The sequence below is a fragment of the Haliotis rufescens genome, unplaced genomic scaffold, assembly GCF_023055435.1.
Source record: "Haliotis rufescens isolate VD_foot unplaced genomic scaffold, xgHalRufe1.0.p SCAF_12, whole genome shotgun sequence".
In the NCBI taxonomy this organism is placed as follows: domain Eukaryota; kingdom Metazoa; phylum Mollusca; class Gastropoda; order Lepetellida; family Haliotidae; genus Haliotis; species Haliotis rufescens.
The window spans coordinates 7719396-7739207 of NW_025963802.1; the positions used below are offsets into that span (position 1 = coordinate 7719396).

The 19812-nt window shown below is 40.7% G+C and overlaps 1 protein-coding gene across 2 annotated transcripts in view; it reads left to right on the top strand.

Moving 5' to 3' along the window:
• The window catches only part of LOC124141221 (huntingtin-like), a 65359-nt gene that overhangs the window by 36984 nt on the left and 8563 nt on the right, over positions 1-19812 (top strand). For both annotated transcript variants that reach the window (XM_046509159.2, XM_046509160.2), the window contains exons 30-47: positions 888-987; positions 1661-1840; positions 3927-4180; positions 5038-5173; positions 5566-5685; positions 6962-7381; positions 8175-8352; positions 8796-8876; positions 10910-11047; positions 11755-11931; positions 12313-12404; positions 13106-13260; positions 13646-13714; positions 14954-15077; positions 16552-16824; positions 17832-17987; positions 18440-18627; positions 19263-19377. In XM_046509159.2, the coding sequence (XP_046365115.2) occupies positions 888-987; positions 1661-1840; positions 3927-4180; positions 5038-5173; positions 5566-5685; positions 6962-7381; positions 8175-8352; positions 8796-8876; positions 10910-11047; positions 11755-11931; positions 12313-12404; positions 13106-13260; positions 13646-13714; positions 14954-15077; positions 16552-16824; positions 17832-17987; positions 18440-18627; positions 19263-19377 (2956 nt within the window). The remainder of the gene's footprint in view (positions 1-887; positions 988-1660; positions 1841-3926; positions 4181-5037; positions 5174-5565; positions 5686-6961; positions 7382-8174; positions 8353-8795; positions 8877-10909; positions 11048-11754; positions 11932-12312; positions 12405-13105; positions 13261-13645; positions 13715-14953; positions 15078-16551; positions 16825-17831; positions 17988-18439; positions 18628-19262; positions 19378-19812) is intronic.

The window sequence follows — 19812 nt, forward strand, 5'->3', positions numbered from 1 at the left end:
GATTTTTTAGGTTGGAGGCTCTTAAAAAAGAAATAAAGAAACTGTGCAAGGCATCTTTTTAAATTAACTGTCTGTTCACATGACAAATGAGTGCTTGGCAGTATTACATATACTATGCATTTCATTAGGTGGGCGGTGGGGTAGCCTAGTGGTTAAACGTTCGCTTGTCCGAAGACACGGGTTCAATCCCACATGGGTACAATGTGTGAAGCTAATTTCAGGTGGAATAATGCTAGAAGTGGCATAAAACCATAGTCACTCATTCATTTTATCAAGTACAGAAGGAAGGGAACTCACCCGGCTATGTTTCTTGTGTGGAGGTGGCCGTGGGGTAGCCTAGTGGTAATAGAGTTCACCAGGTTCGATTCCCCACATGGTTACAATGTGTGAAGCCCATTTCTGGTGGAATATTTGTAAAAGCAGCATAAACCATACTCACTCAGTCTTGGTTGTAGGCATTTTGTAAGAACAATGTGAGGTGGTTTGTTTGGTATTAAGGTTGGTGGGATGAAAGTCTAATGATGAATTTATTCTGCTCACATTCAGCTCATATTTCTGTTTAACAATGTTTGCTCTGCACATGTGTGACAGTACAAATTCCACCAACTCCACTTACGTCTGTTCATGGAAGCTATTCTTGACTTCATGTGTATTGTATATCATCCCAGAAATAATTGCAAAATATCAGTCTAAGTCAGCCCTCGATTTGGTGTTATTCCAGTGTTAGAAATTGGCACTAGTCCTATAGTCCTTGCCAAACTGCCTAATAGTTAAGGTAGTGTAAGGACAAGTAGAAATTTGCCCTTTTTAAGGGTTTTGCTATATGTTATCATTATAAGGACTGGTGGACCAAAACTGTTAGTTATATCGCTGTTATTCTGTGACAGTCGCCAGGGCAACATGGTGGACCTAAAGAAGCGGACGCTGCAGTGTTGTCAGCTGGAGCTGCTGAGACGGGGTGGACTCATCCTCTTCTGTGACTACGTGGTCAGTTTGTTTATACTACTGGCTTCACCTGTAATGATGTTTAACTTATATCACCCCTTGTGTGGCTTCTCCACTCCAGTGTAACTTCATCCTAATCTACTCAACTGTATAAACACTGCTTCATACCTGTATAAGTACTTGTCAACCATACTCTGCACATCACTTGCTTGTTAACAGTGTTAGAACCTACACCGAAACATCACTTCTAATTGTAATAAAAAAGTTGTTCATCCATATATCGTATCCTTACTTAGTCCTCCAACTTCTAAGTGCCTCTTAAATTAGAGGTCAGTCCATGATGACAATCAGTGTCCTAGAAAATTAACCAATCTGAAACCTGGGTATGGAATCTTATTTTAATTTTGAAAGCAATGAGTTTGTATATGCAAAATGTTCTTGAGCTCCTAAGCTTATTGACATGGTAGGATTACAGTGAACCTTGTTAATCCGAACCCCAGTAATCCAGACATCTTGCTTTTCTAACAACTACGTCTTCATTACTGTTTATCCATGATTTGATACTAAGCTGGACGGTTTTAATAGGAACCCTTCTGTGCAGATTAATGATGTTTTGCAGTATATGAAATTAATATGTCATTGTGTTTTACATAATGCCCTCTCATGAAGTTTCTGAATCAGTGCAGTATTTTTCAATGTTTATCTTCATTTCCAGTGTGAGAACCTAAATGATGCGGAACACATGACATGGCTGATCATAAACCACGTGTCTGATCTGATTGAGCTTTCCGATGAGTCACCAGTGCAGGATTTCATCAGCGCCATACATCGCAACTCGGCCGCCAGCAGCCTCTTCATACAAGCCATACATGCAAGATGTGAAAATGTCTCCAGGGTGAGATTTAACTGCATTCATTCACATTTGATTTTCACTACCTTCATAGCCTTATAGTTAAATTTCCGTTGTGTTCATCGTAATTCCTGCATTCTGATTAGCTGAATTGGTCACATGTTATTGCATTCATCTCCCAATGAATGAAAACCGTGGCAGACTACTACTTTCATTACTATGGAATGTCGGTGGAATTCCCTTTCTGCTCATGTGTATTGTCCCTTCAGGACATTTAGTGAAATTCATGCATATTCAATGCCCAAACTACCCTTTGAGACCGAAACGGCAAACATGCAGGCTTGCTCGCCTGGGTTCCACAAATTTATGTCTTCAGGTTTCATTTCTAACCCACATTTTTCCAACTGTGTCTTCCCGTTCTCAGGGAACTAATGTTTGAATATGGGACCTGTGAAGATCCGGGGTAGAATACCGTATTTTCTTGAGTATAGTGCGCACTTTTTTTTCGAAAAAACACAGCTGTGTAGAAGGGGGTGCGCATTATACACGAATTATGAGTTTGGATGTTTTTTCCCCCCATGGAAAGACATTACCGTGAGCACGAAACACCGGAAATACCATGTCAACAAATCCATACTGAAGTACGCAAAATACTTATGTAATTACACTGTCTGGCTATAAAAAGTGTTCTTTTTATATCTGGACTTATGTTTGTAACTTATTTCATCGATTTTATTCAAAATTCCTTATAATATTGTTTTTATTAATTTCGGCGAAATCGTGTGTGAAGCGATCGGAAGATCGCACAACTCACCGTTATTAGCAGCAACCATGGTCAGAATACCGCTATTGACGCCTTGAAACAAACTTTAGTTGACAGAGAATGGATACATATATCATAAATGACATACTTTGCCTCGTTAAAAGTCATATTTGTTTTTGTTTGACGATTCTATGTCAACATGAAATTCTCGCGATCACGTGATCACGTGCGCGTGAGCCTTGACGGTGACTCGTCAGACATGTTCCATGTAAAAAATAATACCCGGGAATAGCGATCAGCTGCTTCGCTTAGGGTTATTATTATTTTAAATATGTTTAGTAAAGGTTGCATATAATTAAGAAAATAATGGAATATATTATTCCTGATAAATAAAATAGTTTCAGATACAATTGTTGCCGATCCTTGCATTAAAAATCTTATAAAGTTATATCATTGGGTGTGTCTTGACCGAATCACCGGTCGACTCCAAGAAAATGTGTGTACAGCTGATTGCTGTTTCCAGCTTAGTTTACGAGAAAATACGCAAGGTAATCTTAATCCCTAAATATAAAACAATGCCTAGCAGAACAATAAATACTTTTTAACGGTAAATAAACATGTCTGGTGATTTTTTATCTCAAATTTCGAATTTGTACTGACGAAGTTTCTCGGCACCCGTTCGTTTGCCGGACTTCGCTGAAAGGGTACGGTGTAAAAAATTTCTGCGCATAATATTCAAATTTATTTTTTTCCAAAATATTGAACCCGCTAGAGGGGGGTGCGCATTATACATGGGTGCGCACTATACTCAAGAAAATACGGTAGGTCTTCAGCAACCCATGCTTAATGTAAAAGGCGACTATGCTTGTCGTAAGAGGCGACTAACGGGATACTTCTGTAGCTATATGCCACCATGATAGGGCTGGACTGTTGCTGTCGGAGGTATAAAACATAGACAACACAAACATGGGCTGAAATATTAATCATCAAGCTTGTTTGGTTTGCTTTGGTTGTGCTCAGATGACCAAGAACACCAGTAGAAATTAAAATTATGTATCTTTGAAACATGGAATCAGCATGCAAAACTTTGAATAAGTATCATGTTATTACCCCCTGAAGTGGAAAAAGGAATGGGTGCTGTCTGTCCGTCCGTCCATCCGTCCATCACATTTTGTTTCTTAAGCAATACTCCAAAGCCATGAGAGATAGCTTAACCAAACTTGGTTAAGTTGGTGAACTGATGCCTTTGAGTAATTCATGCTTGTTTATGTCCTATTTTTCAGCCATCTGTCTCCACTTATAAATGTACATCCATCTACAACTTTTAGGTACAGAGCTGTATCTGTAAATGTCTGGTGAATGTTTCAGCCCTCACTTGTGAAGAAGACCCTGAAATGCATAGAAGCAATCCATCTGACGCAGAGTGGAGCGTTACTGACGCTTCTGATAGACAAGTTTCTCAACACACATCAGCTGGCTGTCGCGAGGATGTGCGACACTATCGCATGTCGGCGAGTTGAGATGTTGCTCGCGGAGAACTATGAGGACAGCAGCAAGCAGTTACCACTTGAGGATTTAGAGAAGTTACTGCAGTTTATGAGATCCAATGGATTAATACAGAGGTAGATTATTGACACAACTTGTTAGATATGCCATTTCATATCTCATATTGTAACTGTCTGAATGCACAAAATATCTGATATTTATTTCATGCCTGAAGACAGTTTTATTTCGAAGGCACCATGGCACTTTGGCGAGGCCAGTTGAAGCTGATTCATCTGTATTTCATTTCTCTGGAAACATCATTGATGATCTTGATAATCTTTCTTTTATGATAATCAGTGCTAACTTCATCAATTGGGTGAGCTGATCATTTTGATGAATCTCAAAGTTTTCTACTGAAATCTCGCCACGAATTGCTGTAAGATTGCTGATGTGACGTAAAACAATAATTACTCACTCTACAGAAATTTGTATATGGAGAAGATTTTCAGGGTAAAATAGGTCTTCAGCAACCCATGCTTGCCGTAAAAGGTGACTTGGGTTCTCGTAAAAGGCGACTAACGGGATTGGGTGGTCAAGCTCGCTGACTTGGTTGATGCATGTCATCGATCCCAATTGCATGGATCGATGCTCATGATATTAATCACTGGTTTGTCTGGTCCAGACTCGATTATTTACAGACCGCCGTCATATAGCTGGAATATTGCTGAGTGCGGTGTTAAATAACAAACCAACCAATCAACTTTATTTGGAAGTCATTAGCTCTGTACTTGCATTCATTCTCAATAACTTGAGTTGATTCAACTGAATGTGTTTCGAAGTAAGCAGGACATTATTAATCTTGAGTTTTGTCTTGTCTGTTTTGAAGTTGATGCTTTAGACAAAAAGTGATGCTTCTTTTTTAGTTTCATACTTTTGTAAATAATGTGATGTTTTCTCTAAGTACTTTCTTGTGATGGTGTGTGTTATGTTGCAGACATGCCCGCCTTGTCTCCCTCCTCAACAAGTTCCTCATCCTCCAATCTCCGGACAACAAACATGCCATGTCACCAGAGAAAACTCACCCTCTGGCCTTGACCCCTGAACAGGTCACAAATATTGAGGTCAATAAGGTAAATGGACAATTACGAATTAAGCACGAAAGTATGACAGTGTGTACTGCAAATTTTTTAGACTGAGCATTATTTACAGTAGATTTTAACTCATCTATTCTCAGTTTAGCTTATAAGATTAAAATACATCAGATCGATGCAGGCAGGCTTCCGACTTAAGTTACATTACCAATAAAGCCCCTTTTTGCATTCTTCAGTCTCTTCATTTCTCGCTTTATTTTGTCAAACTGATCCCTTGAAATGCTGAATCATTGTTGGGACAGGGGTGAAATGAAGTCAAGGTTTCATTCGAAGTGTTGTTTTGTTTGCTGGTCAAAGGAAAGGTATGAAAATTCACACTGCTGCCAGTGTCGCTTGCCTCAGTAGTAATCCCTGGTGTACTCCCTGTGCAGGACTTCTACCTGTCGGTGGTGAAGGACCAGTGCTTCCAGATGGACCCCAACACAAGGGAGTGTGCCTTCCTCCTCCAGCGCCTGGACTACGCTGACATTCTGTCTATCACCATGACAAAGGTAGGCTGCTGTACAAACTGTCATCAGATGAAGAACTTACATAGGTTTGTTGAATCAGCAAATTTGGTGATTAAGTACAAGCACTACACTCAAATCCTGTCTTTGACAGGGATGCTGCTCTGCCTGGGCAGACATCATCAGCTGATGTTCTTGCATAGGTGATTATCAGGGACCAGCCATTTCGCTTCCAGAGTGGTGGAGGGATAGCTGGCTCAACTTTCTGTACCATCAATAAATTGGGATCATGGGGTAGCCTTATGGTTTAGAAGTTTGCTTGTAATGCTGATGACTTTGGTTCAATTCCAGAAATGCTGGAATTATTGCTGGAATTATTGCTGGAGTTATTGCTGGAATGTTGTAGGAGTTATTGCTGGAATGTTGTAGGAGTTATTGCTGGAATATTCCTGGAGTTTTTGCTGGAATTATTGCTGGAATTATTGCTGGAATGTTGTAGGAGTTGTTGCTGGAATGTTGTAGGAGTTATTGCTGGAATGTTGTAGGAGTTATTGCTGGAAGTATTGCTGGAATGTTGTAGGAGTTATTGCTGGAATGTTGTAGGAGTTATTGCTGGAATGTTGCTGGAGTTATTGCTGGAATGTTGTAGGAGTTATTGCTGGAATGTTGTAGGAGTTATTGCTGGAATGTTGCTGGAGTTATTGCTGGAATGTTGTAGGAGTTATTGCTGGAATGTTGTAGGAGTTATTGCTGGAATATTCCTGGAGTTTTTGCTGGAATTATTGCTGGAGTTATTGTTGGAATTATTGCTGGAGTTATTGCTGGAGTTATTGCTGGAATTATTGCTGGAGTTATTGCTGGAATTATTGTTGGAGTTATTGCTGGAATGTTGTAGGAGTTATTGCTGGAATGTTGTAGGAGTTATTGCTGGAATGTTGTAGGAGTTATTGCTGGAATGTTGTAGGAGTTATTGCTGGAATGTTGCTGGAGTTATTGCTGGAATGTTGTAGGAGTTATTGCTGGAATGTTGCTGGAGTTATTGCTGGAATGTTGCTCAAAATATTGCTGGAATTATTTCTGTATTGTTGCTCGAAATATTGCTGGAGTTATTGCTGGAATGTTGCTCGAAATATTGCTGGAATTATTTCTGTAATCATGGTAATGTTGCTCAAAATATTGCTGGAATTATTGCTTGAATGTTGCTGGAATTATTGCTTGAATGTTGCTGTATTATTGTGGGAATATTGTTAACAGCAGCATAAAATGATCCTCATTATTCAAGGAAATATATTTGACCTGACTTTAATGTTTCTGTTTTCAGGAGTTCAGTCTGGCAGTGTTAGAGGAGTGTATATCGCTGGGCGCGTACCGAACACTTGTGAGATACAATCGTGACCGGGAGACTCACACTGAGCAGAAGCTGCCTCCCTCAGAGCCGAGTCTAGACACACTCTTCCAGGCAGCTCAGCTCACTCTGTTCCGCCATATTAACAATATAATCAATCACCTTCCAATTCCGCATCAAAACCTGAATTTTAGACTCTCTCTCAGTGCCAAAGAGATTCGATACATGGAGAGAATTGAGGATTTGTTTACGGATAGTACATGGTTTGTGATGAACTTTCAACTGACGTCAGCATTGACGCAGTATTTAGTGTCTGTACAGAGGTTTCCATGGAAACCAGGTGTGCCAGCAGAATCTCATGGGGATGTGTGCCGCTTTAGTGTTCTTTGTATGGAGGTAAGAGAATTTGGTCTGTTTTCAAATATTTTCAAATCTGGACTTTTCAGTAGTTTAAATGAGCTTTAATTTGAAATGTTGATTGGATATTATGTTACACTTAGTCTTTTCAAGTGGCAATTCTTGCAGCTGCTAACAACGCCATGTTTGTTGGCCATCTGAATCAACAAGGTAGGCTCCTGCCCAGTGCTTTTTATAAGAGCTGTCTAAATGAGGATTGGAATCCTACAGTGAGTGACTGGCTGTTGCATGTTATCACGCACGGGCGGGGTGAATTGCTGCTCATGCTCCCAGTCACAGGCTTGTCTGGCCCTGAATCGATGATTTACAGGCACCTCGGTCTAGATGGAATATTGCTCCCTGCAGCATTCAGGTTGAGCACTACCTTACCCTTCATGGTATGTGTGCCACAAGGTATGAACACAGCATGAATGAATACCCATTTGCATTCTGCATATATTAGATTGTATTGTGTATGAACATATGTTTCCATTGTATAGATGTGACCCATGAAGATCTGGGGTAGAATAGGTCTTCAGCAACCCATGCTTGCTGTAAAAGGTTACCATGCTTGTCGTAAGAGGAGACTAACGGGATCGGTGGGTCAGGCTCGCTGACTTGGTTGATGCATGTCATCGATCCCATTTGCTTAGATCGATGCTCATGATATTAATCACTGGATTGTCTGGTCCAGATTCAATTATTTACAGTCCGCCGTCATATAGCTGGAATATTGCTGAGTGCGGCATTAAACAAATAGTGACATGAGGTTATACAAGTGTTTTGTTTCCAGATGTTGAGTTGGCTGCTCCAGCACAACCAGCTGCCGACCACGGAGCAGATACAAACATGTCTGGAGTGTGTGTCCCTCGTCCTGCAGAGCCAAGTCTTCTCCTCCGTCATTGGTCAGACTGATCACTCCACGTGGGTGTGCACCATCACGTCCGCACTGTACCAGCTTATGTCATCTTGTGAGTAGCCGTTCTAAACACGTTCTCAAAGGGGATCGGGTGGTCAGACTCTCTGACTTGGTTTATGCATGTTATCAATCATGTCTCAGTTGTGTAGATATTCATCAAAGCATATTCCATTAGGCATAAAAGACAAAAAAGCAGTGAAAATTAATGAATGGATCACTGAAAATCACTTATGACACCAGGTGTTCGAAAGAAGGGTAGCACCCACCACTCCCACAATTTGCTTAAAAAAGTTTTTGCCTGACACCACACATCAACATGCCATTTGGATTACTGATTTTTGAAATGGCTACTTTATGTATACTGCTGTTGAATGCAGTGCTTAGCCTGTTTCCAGATATGTATTACCACTGCAGCAGAGGAGTAAGTGTTTCTAGAAAACCTCTGTAGTCATGGTAGTGTGCTACAGGCGTCTTGCAGTGCTGCTTGTGTTTCAGTGGTGGTGCTACCAGGGGAGAAGGTGGCTGTGTTGGCTCACCAGGACCGAGAGGATGACAGCATGACACATTCCAGAGATGGTGGGTACAACATGAGATTGAAAGATTTCCTTATTCTTTCTTGGTGGAATTAATCTCTTTAACTGTATTTCCTTTTGCATGTTTTGAAGACCATTTCAGGGTGTTACCATGTACTACAAAACTAAAATTAGTTTCAAGGGTCCTAAGAGAACATGTGAGGATCCTGTAAAGTAATGAAATAGTGTACTGTACTGTACTGTACTGTAAGTGTACTGTAAGTGTACTGTAGTGTAGTGTAGTGAAGTGTAGTGAAGTGTAGTGTAGTGTAGTGTAGTGTAGTGTAGTGTAGTGTAGTGTACTGTACTGTACTGTACTGTACTGTACTGTAGTGTAGTGTACTGTAGTATAGTGTACTGTACTGTACTGTACTGTACTGTAAGTGTACTGTAGTGAACTGTAATGTAGTGTACTGTAGTGTACTGTACTGTAGTATAGTGTACTGTAGTGTACTGTAGTATAGTGTACTGTACTGTAAGTATACTGTAGTGAACTGTAATGTAGTGTACTGTACTGTAGTGTGCTGTACTGTACTGTAGTGTAGTGTACGGTAGTGTCGTGTACTGTGCTGTACTGTACTGTGCTGTACTGTGCTGTACTGTACTGTACTGTACTGTAGTGTAGTGTACGGTAGTGTAGTGTAGTGTAGTGTGCTGTACTGTACTGTAGTGTGCTGTACTGTAGTGTAGTGTACTGTAGTGTAGTGTACGGTAGTGTAGTGTACGGTAGTGTCGTGTACTGTACTGTAGTATAGTGTAGTGTACTGTACTGGATTGTAGTGTAGTGTACTGTACTGTACTGTACTGTACTGTAGTAGTGTACTGTAGTGTACTGTACTGTAGTGTGCTGTAGTGTAGTGTACTGTACTGTAGTGTGCTGTACTGCAGTGTACTGTACTGTAGTGTAGTGTGCTGTACTGTAGTTTACTGTACTGTAGTGTACTGTACTGTAGTTGCTGTAGTGTAGTGTAGTGTACTGTACTGTAGTGTGCTGTACTGTACTGTACTGTACTTTGGTGTACTGTACTGTAGTGTGCTGTACTATAGTGTAGTGTACTCTACTGTACTGTAGAGTACTGTACTGTACTGTAGTGTGCTGTACTGTACTATGGTGTAGTGTACTGTACTGTAGTGTACTGTAGTGTGCTGTACTATAGTGTAGTGTACTCTACTGTACTGTAGTGTACTGTACTATGGTGTAGTGTACTGTACTGTAGTGTACTGAACTGTAGTGTACTGTACTATAGTTTACTGTACTTTAGTGCACTGTACTGTAGTATAGTGTAGTGTACTGTACTATGGTGTAGTGAACTGTACTGTAGTGTACTGTGCTGTACTGTAGTGTGCTGTACTATAGTGTACTGTACTGTAGTGTACTGTACTTTAGTGTACTGTACTGTAGTATAGTGTAGTGTACTGTACTGTACTATGGTGTAGTGTGCTCTACTGTAGTATAGTGTAGTGTACTGTAGTGTAGTGTAGTGTACGGTAGTGTAGTGTACTGTAGCGTAGTGTATGGTAGTGTACTGTACTGTACTGTACTCTACTGTAGTGTAAGACTTAATAAATACTGTATAGTAATGAAATAGTGTACTGTAGTGTACTGTACTTTAGTTTACTGTAGTGTAGTGTACGGTAGTGCACTGTACTGTACTGTTCTTTAGTGTACTGTACTGTACTGTACTCTACTGTAGTGTAAGACTTAATAAATACTGTAATTACAGGCCCTTTTCATTTCTTGTCACAAATATGATACAATGGATATGATTGTGCATCCCCGGTAGGCACTAAAGATTGTTCCTTCGTCCATTCTATACATTTGTGTGTACAGGATGCACATTTCTGCATCATGTAAAACCTTGTATTGTCAGAGTGTTTGTTTTACAGACCTTTTATATGTCATTTTTAGACAGGTTTGTAATTGTTTTGTCTATAGCAACTCCTAAAACTCCTACAAAAAACATATATTGGGAAAAGAGGACATGGTGATTGCAATGAACCAATAAATGATTTCATGTCATCTCTTCTATTTTCCAGAGTCGACCTACCTGATCCGTGCTTGTGACCAGATCTCGGAGTTGGTTCACTGTCTACAGACTCGCCTGAAACCAAAGACCCAGACTAGTCTCCCCCTGCCCCCAGTCATAGCAGCTCCTATCAGGAACATCGTCATTGGTCAGTACAACATAACAATCCAATTTTCAGTCAGTAATAGCTTGGAGTGGATTTTCACTGATGACATAGAGTGGATTTTCAGAGTATCTGAATGTTGTTGTCACAATGTAGTGGTCAGTGTATTAGATATAAGGGCATCAGTCAATCTTAGTACCACTATTAGGGACTGACATTTATTATGCTAAGTCAGTGACTCAAGACAAAACGGTCAAATAAGCATGGTAAGTGAAACCAATTTATGTGCAAGTCACTACAAATATATTATCCTATTTTTTATTTCAAAATTTTCAATCTGTAATATACATGACTTGCAACACAATCTCTCTGCATTTATGGATTTAACTGACAGATTTCATGTTATTTTAACTGACAAGTCTAAATTCTTCTGACTGAACAAATTCATTGGACATGTAGCAAGTTAAGGTGTTTTTTTATGATTCTGGGATAAGTGACATATATTTGAACATCTTACCCATTTGACAAATGTTAAAGTTGGCATAACACATTTTTATTAAAGTACAGATTCTAGTACTTGTTTTGGGTTGAGTCCCATCCAGGATTCGAACCCACACTGCCAGAGTGGGGCACCTAGTCACACAAAGTCACAAAGTCAGCAATCTAACCCACTCAGCTTCCACGGTGACTGAGTGCGTTAGACCACTGACTTTCTAGATGGCATTATGTTCATCTTACCTATTAATCTGCAGGTCTTGGTCGGCTCCAGCTCGTCAACACGTACGCTAGAACACCGCCACTTGTATGGAAGCTGGGCTGGGCTCCCTCCCCCTCAGGAGATCTGAAGACGAAACTACCTCCATTACCTGTGGACTTTCTACAGGAGAAAGAAGTCTTGAGGGAATTTGTTTTGCGGGTCAACACGCTCGGTAAGACAAGAAACACTTTCATCCAATGCCAAATACTTGACATATTGTGATACATGGTGTGAAATTGAACACCTCAACTCTACAATGCATGGTTACACTCGCACTGTTGTTGCGGTAGGCTCACACTGGGTAAGACAAAGATGCCAGAACATTTTCTTCCAATGCCAGATACTTGACAAAACATATTGTGATACAGGGTGTGAAATTGAACACATCAACTCTACAATGCATGGTTACACTCATACTGTTGTTGCTGTAGGCTCACACTGGGTAAGACAAAGATGCCAGAACATTTTCATCCAATGCCAGATACTTGATAAGACATATTGCGATACGTGGTTGCACACAATACATGGTTACACTCCTGTGTTGTTGCTGTAGGCTGGGTGAGTCGGCAGCAGTTTGAGGAGACGTGGATGAGTCTGCTAGCACTACTCAACCCTGTGTCAGGGGGCATGGATCTAACTCATGAGGTGAGTGTCTCTGGAGGATCCGCACTAATAATCCTGCTACTTAATTTCAAATGACATCATATGGGACTGACATTTGATATTCTAGGAAGGGGGGAGGAGGCTGTATTTTGTGTGTTTTTTCTTCTTCACATATAAATTGTTCCATAAAATACTAGGATATAAAAAATCTGAATTTGGATTTGGATTTCCTAAACAAAATGGTTATTTCAGCTCCTCCCTTCAAAGGAATAATGTTGTATGTGTTGAAGTAGTGAATGAAAAATATTGTGTGTGTTGAAGTAGTGAATTAAATTTATTGTGTGTGTTGAAGAAGTGAATGAAAAATATTGCATGTGTTGAAGTAGTAAATGAAAAATATAGTGTGTGTTGAAGTAGTGAATGAAAAATATAGTGTGTGTTGAAGTAGTGAATGAAAAATATAGTGTGTGTTGAAGTAGTGAATGAAAAATATAGTGTGTGTTGAAGTAGTGAATGAAAAATATTGTATGTGTTGAAGTAGCAAATGAAAAATATTGTGTGTGTTGAAGTAGCAAATGAAAAATATTCAGTCCCTAACAAAGCCTAAGTCACCCCTTCTTTCGAATATTAAATGCTTGGTGCCCCTATATATCTGTGCAACAGTACATTTGATTATGGGATGACAGTCAGCACTGCCTTTAAGATTGTGATGATCTATTCCAACCAACTGTGTGTGTTCCCAGGAGGAGGTGGATCGCAGCCAGGTGATGGTGATCTCGGTGAAGGCCATCACGGCCCTCCTTCTGCAGTCCATCCTCATCCCATTTGCTGGCAACCCTGGCAACAGCATGTTCGAGGTCCAGCCCAGGGACAAGCCTCTGGCCTTCCTGCATACACGGTAAACCCTGCCTCTTTGTTTCTCTTCTTTTACCTCATCACCTTTTACCTATGACATGTCCTTTTAACCTCTCACACCCCTTGGTGACACGCCCCCATGAAGAATTGGTCTTTAGCTGGTCAGAGGTAACTAACTGGATCAGGTGATCAGGCTCACTGGCATCGTTGATGTATGCATCATATCCCAATTGCATAGATCAATGCTCATGATGTCAATCACTGGATTATCTGGTCCAGAGTCAATTATTTACAGGACACTTGTATAGATAGGACACTGCTGATTCAGACGCTAAACAACATTCACTCACTTGCTTAACCTCTGACAAGACCACTAACCAATGGACATGACCTCTAACCTCTAACATGGTAACATGTGACTGTTGCAGGTGTGGCAAGAAACTGTCAATGATCCGGGGTCTGATAGAGCAAGAGATCCAGAATCTGTGTGCTGCCAGGTAGGTTGTAAAGTGTGTGTCGGGGTCCGGGGTCTGATAGAGCAAGAAATCCAGAATCTGTGTGCTGCCAGGTAGGTTGTAAAGTGTGTTTCGGGGTCCGGGGTCTGATAGATCAAGAGATCCAGAATCTGTGTGCTGCCAGGTAGGTTGTAAAGTGTGTGTCGGGGTCCGGGGTCTGATAGAGCAAGAGATCCAGAATCTGTGTGCTGCCAGGTAGGTTGTAAAGTGTGTGTCGGGGTCCGGGGTCTGATAGAGCAAGAGATCCAGAATCTGTGTGCTGCCAGGTAGGTTGTAAAGTGTGTGTCGGGGTCCGGGGTCTGATAGAGCAAGAAATCCAGAATCTGTGTGCTGCCAGGTAGGTTGTAAAGTGTGTGTCGGGGTCCGGGGTCTGATAGAGCAAGAGATCCAGAATCTGTGTGCTGCCAGGTAGGTTGTAAAGTGTGTGTCGGGGTCCGGGGTCTGATAGAGCAAGAGATCCAGAATCTGTGTGCTGCCAGGTAGGTTGTAAAGTGTGTGTCGGGGGGAATACATTGCTGCACCGGTGCATTGTGAGTTTTAATGCACGATACGATGCACATTATGTTTCTTTCTGTATCGATACAAGATGATAATCTTGCTGAAATAAATTACTTAAGTTCACTACTACAAATAGCTGCTACAAACATGTGGCTACAGCTAGCATTTCCTTTTGAACCTGCTCTTAAATATTTATATTCAAGATGTTTCCATGTAAAATATTCGTATCGTGACAGGTATCATATTGTGACCTTGTATCATTTCATCCCTATCTTTGTGGTAAGACTTAGCATAAACACATGCCACGGATCACCTCAATGTTAGTGACTAAACACACACATCATCATCATCATCATCATCATCATCTTTACATGGAAGAGCATTGGAGAGACAGATGTCAGTGTAACATCGGGTTACTCTGGCCCAAGGAACTCAGAATTCTTGTGGATGAATGAATTTGTGTAGAGAGATTGAGACATTGGTTTGAGATTAGGTTAAATGGCTGCCCTAGGGTGCCCTAACTCTAAGGGACCGGGTACAAATCTCACTGTTTCCTACAGTGTACCTGGTCTCAGTCTAATCGGCTTGATGTAACTCTAAGGGGCAGGTGGTGGTGAGCACACATGTATCATAGTAACTATCACCACAGTATAGTAGTGTGATGTACATGCTTTTGAGGGTGGATAAGTTTCAATACAAATGGCCATTATCATATTCCTTCAGACCAGATCGGCAGTCTCACCATGCGTATGCTGGTTACCGTCGACGGACAGACTCTCTACACTGTGATCTATTTGAGGACAATCTGGAACGTCAGACGGGGATGGAAGACTTTGGTCAAGGACAGGTACATTGATATTACAGGGCTCCAGATAATATTTGGTGTCATTGATTATTTGCTCACATTGATAGTTTTTTTTGTATTCAATATTTCTTAATCCCTTGGGTCAAATCTGTTGGGTATTTCTTAACCAATGAGTAGAAAAAGATTCTGAAAAGCAAGCTGTTTCAGGAGACTTCTTTATTTGCATGTGGTCAGGTGCTTCCTCAAGTGTCACATGTCATGTCGATGTTACAGTCAATAAAATATGATTGTGTGGCATTTCATTGGCTAACAATACAAACAAAGTATGGTTTTTGTTTCCATTATCAAACAATACATTTTGGCCATGCCTACTAGCAGATGACTCCTGATTGGTTGATAGAATGGGTGGGGCTTGTGTTAGACGATGTCACTGATTTTGTACTGTTGTCTACAGTTTTTTGTGTGTTAATGTTTAAATACGCTGTGTGTGAAGTTCTTATTGTTGACATATTTAATTATCCCAATTGACTTTAATGTGTCTTTGCATTTATGGAGGTATAAACGTAAAATCCAGTGTGCATGCTGTGTATCTGCCTAGCATAGCGGATTTATGCAAAGACTGCACACTGGTTTTTAAATTTATTACTTGATAAGTACAAAAAAGTATTTAAGTAAATTCTTAAATAGGCAATACAGTACTTTTTGTACTATATTCACAGCAGTAGATTTCATGCAGCATGACACCTTCATTCCATCAGTTAATAATTATCTGTTAAAATAACCAAGCGGAAAAGCCAACATTGGGTAATCATGCACAGTGTTGTTATGCTATTGGGATTTGAATTATTGCTCCTATATTTTCAGGGTATGTTTGGTAATAGAAGTTATATTGCATAATTTACTCCAATATGCAGCTATAGCCGAGCTCTGTGTCCATTACTGTATTCCGTAACTGACAATTGGTATGGACCTCTCAAACTGATAACTCAATCTGTTGATTAGATGTAAAACTCTACACTCACTCTATCACTCGTCAGGCCACTATGAATAGCTGTATGTTGTACTTTGATATATGGTCGTTGAGTTCCAATAATCTCCAACAAGATGAACCTGTAAGACTTCTACAATTGCCCTCATTGTTAATTCTATCAGTGCATTGCAATTTGCATTGCTCAATGGCACTTCATATTTTAACAGGGGTGGTGGGGTAGTCTAGTGGATAAAGTGTTCGCTCGCCAGGCCAAAAACCTGGTTTGATTCCCTACATGGGTACAGTGTGTGAAGCCCATTTCAGGTGTCCCCAGCTGTGATATTGCTAACAGCGGCATAAAACCATATTCACTCACTCATTTATTAACATAAGTATCTGCTGGAAATCATGTCAAGTAGTAAGTTCCAGCTAGTAGACTCAAATCCTTTTGGCACTGACTGTCATTGTACTATCACAATAATGTCACAGCAGTAGCCCTCAGTATCCGGGACAGCTTTCACCATCATCTTCCGCATCCTTCTCCAGATCTCCCTGGAAGCTATCTGGTCAGTGGTGGGGACACTTGAAACCAACATGTCCGAGTCCGACACGACGGACTCCATGGACAGTCCGCTCCAGGAGCAGGTGCGAGCCAACATTCCACTGTCTCCCATCAAGTCCCAGGAGAGATCCATCACCCTGAGCGGCCTGGACATCCACTCCTGCCTCCAGTTCCTGCTGGAGCTTTACACACCCTGGCTGGCCTGTGACTCCAACTCCAGGCCACCTCTCATGCTCATCAACGCCGTTGTGGAGTCGGTAAGACCAGGATTGCATCATTGCTATTTCCTTAATGGTTTTAGTTTGTCCTCCATTGACAATAAAGAGGAAGGAGTTTTGGGAGCCATTGGTAGATCGTGATACTAGTGCAGCTTTTGGGAAAAGGAGGGGTGCGTTTTGTGATTTGGCAATTCGGATTTAGTAGTTTTGTAAGTTGTTGAAAATAGATCACAGGACACCTGATGTATAAAGGCTGCCAAAACAAGTTATGTCACTTCTTGTCTTTTAACGAAATTGTATTTATTAGTCAACAACAAAAACAATCATATTTTGAAACAACATACCTGGACTCCACTCCACAATGCCCCGAACGGCTTTATTAGAAGAAAGTCTGTGTACCCTTCCTGCCATGAAGTCAAAGTAATAAATAAATTCCATGTTAAAGGATATGCACCCCTTTAGATTGTGTGCCTCTCTGACCCCTGTAATAATAAAGTAATGAATGCTCCCCCAAGAACATGTGCCCCCTGTGATATTAGAATAATGAATGCACTTCCTAGATCATGTACCTGTCTGACGTCTGTAATAATGGATTTATAAAATGCTCCCATCTAGATCATGTGCCTATCTGACCCAGTAGTAACAGGTTAATGAATGCTTCTGTCTAGGTCATATGCCTGTTTTTCCCCTGTAATAATGGATTAATGAATGCACCCATCTACATCATATGCCTATCTGACCCTAGTAATAATGGATCAATGAATACTCCCTTCTAGATCGTATGCCTGTTAGGCCCTTGTAATAATGGGTTAATGAATGCTCACGTCGAGATCATATGCCTGTTAGGCCCCTGTAATAATGTATTAATGAATACTCCCTTATTGATCGTATGCCTGTTAGGCCCCTGTAATAATGGATCAATGAATACTCCCTTCTAGATCATATGCCTGTCTGACCCCTGTAATAATGCATCAATGAATGTTACCATCAGGATTGTGTGCCTGGCTGACCCCAGTAATAATGGATTAATGAATGCTCCCTTCTAGATCGTGTGTCTGTCTGACCTGTTCATGGAGCGGGAGCAGTTTGAACTGATGCTGGACACACTGCTGGATGTCCACAAGACACACCCCTCGGAGGATGAGCTGGTCACCCAGTATCTCAATGTCGGCATCTGTAAAGCTGTTGCTGTGGTCGGTGCAGTGAGTATAGTCTTGTTGGTGTCCTGATGACTCTTTCCTTAATAGACAGTCGTGTGTTCTTATGTCAAATTCAGCTGTTGTAGATGGGGTTCCCACAAAGACATCAAGAAATGATCTCAGTGCCCCCCTTTCATTTACACTACTATTTGATGAGACCAGTCTTTGTTATTTCATGGTTTACACATGTGTTTTTGTATTTTACATCTTAATATGTTGCCCTATGTGCAGTGTTCACAAAGTTTTAGTTTTGTCGATGTTACAGTAAAAAATATTGTATACTAAATTTATGATATGATGATAAATATTTTTCTGTTCAGAATTGCTTTTTTTGTCCACTTTTCATTGTGTGGACAGCTTTGTAAACAATAAAAAAAGAAATTTATATCCCAGCACAAAAATGAACATCACACAAAGTAAGGTCTTTTTTCTTTTGTTTCTATTTCTTTATCCAGGACAGCTCTGTAGCTGAGAGAGTTGTGAAGCTTATTGATGTGGGTCTGAAGAGCACACACCTCCCCAGTAAAGTCTCCACGTTACATGGCATGCTTTATTTATTAGAGGCTAACATTGCTGATCTCACCAAGAGTATTCTCCCTTTAGTCACAGACTTCCTGCTCAAGCATCTGTCGGCAGTCAGCAAGTAAGTTCATGTCAGTGGGGTACTTTGGTTTATTTCAATACCATTGCTGATCTGATTGGTTTTGGTAACAAATAGAAAGAGGCTATGCTCATTATTCCGGGTTTGGTTTGCCTCAGGTTAATTGGTATTTGATTGGTATCATTACCAGATACACTCCAACAAGATCACTGATCTGAATCAAATTCCTCTGGACTCAAAATTGTCAACTTTAGCCATCAGTTCTTCTCTTTCACCACCACCACAGAGTGGAATAATCTCCCTTTACAACTTCATCGATCCCAATTGCGCGGATCGATGCTCATGATATTAATCACTGGATTGTCTGGCCCAGACTCGATTATTTACAGACCGCAGTCATATAGCTGGAATATTGCTGAGTGCGGCGTTAAACAACAAACCAACCAACCAACCCTTTACAACTGAGATTTTACTCTTCGAATCTCGTCTGAAAAGTCATCTTTCAGGATTAACTCTTTCACTGTGATTGTGCGCTTCAAGCATCTTGTGTCCCGGTTATGTGAAGCCCATTTCTGGTGTCCCCCGCCGTGATATTGCTGGAATATTGCTAAAAGCGGCATAAAACCATACTCACTGACTGTGTCCCGGTTATGGAAAATACTTGTATCATTTTTCAGTGCCTGCATCACAAGTCAACAGTTTGAACTGACAATGTGGGCCGTCGCATTTTACGTGCTGGAGAACTACCACGACGACCTCCGTGATGCAGAGTTCCCAAGCAAAATGCTTACGGTGTGTATTTGTATCTGGTCCCACAACAGGTGGAAAAAACTCCTTTACAGGGAACAGGGATTTATCTACACCTGCTCAGAGGCCCCAAGTATGCAACAAATGTCATTATTAATTCCCAATTTTGAACCAATCATTTCCCAATTCATGTTACAAAGTATTAATATATGTAACTAACCTAATTTTATGGCTTTGTAGAAGAAACCTGTATTTTCTTATGGCATGACCTATAAATAGGAACAGGTTTTTATACTTTGTTTTATATTATTGCATTAAATGCTATCTCAAAATACCTTGGTAAAGAATCCTAGATAAATCCCAGATAAATCCCTGGTGAGGGATGCCTTTGTGAACAACTATTTCAGTGAAGATTTCTCCATCAACGGACGACCTATTGCTTGTTATATGTTCCATACAATGATGATGGGGAGTGGTTAA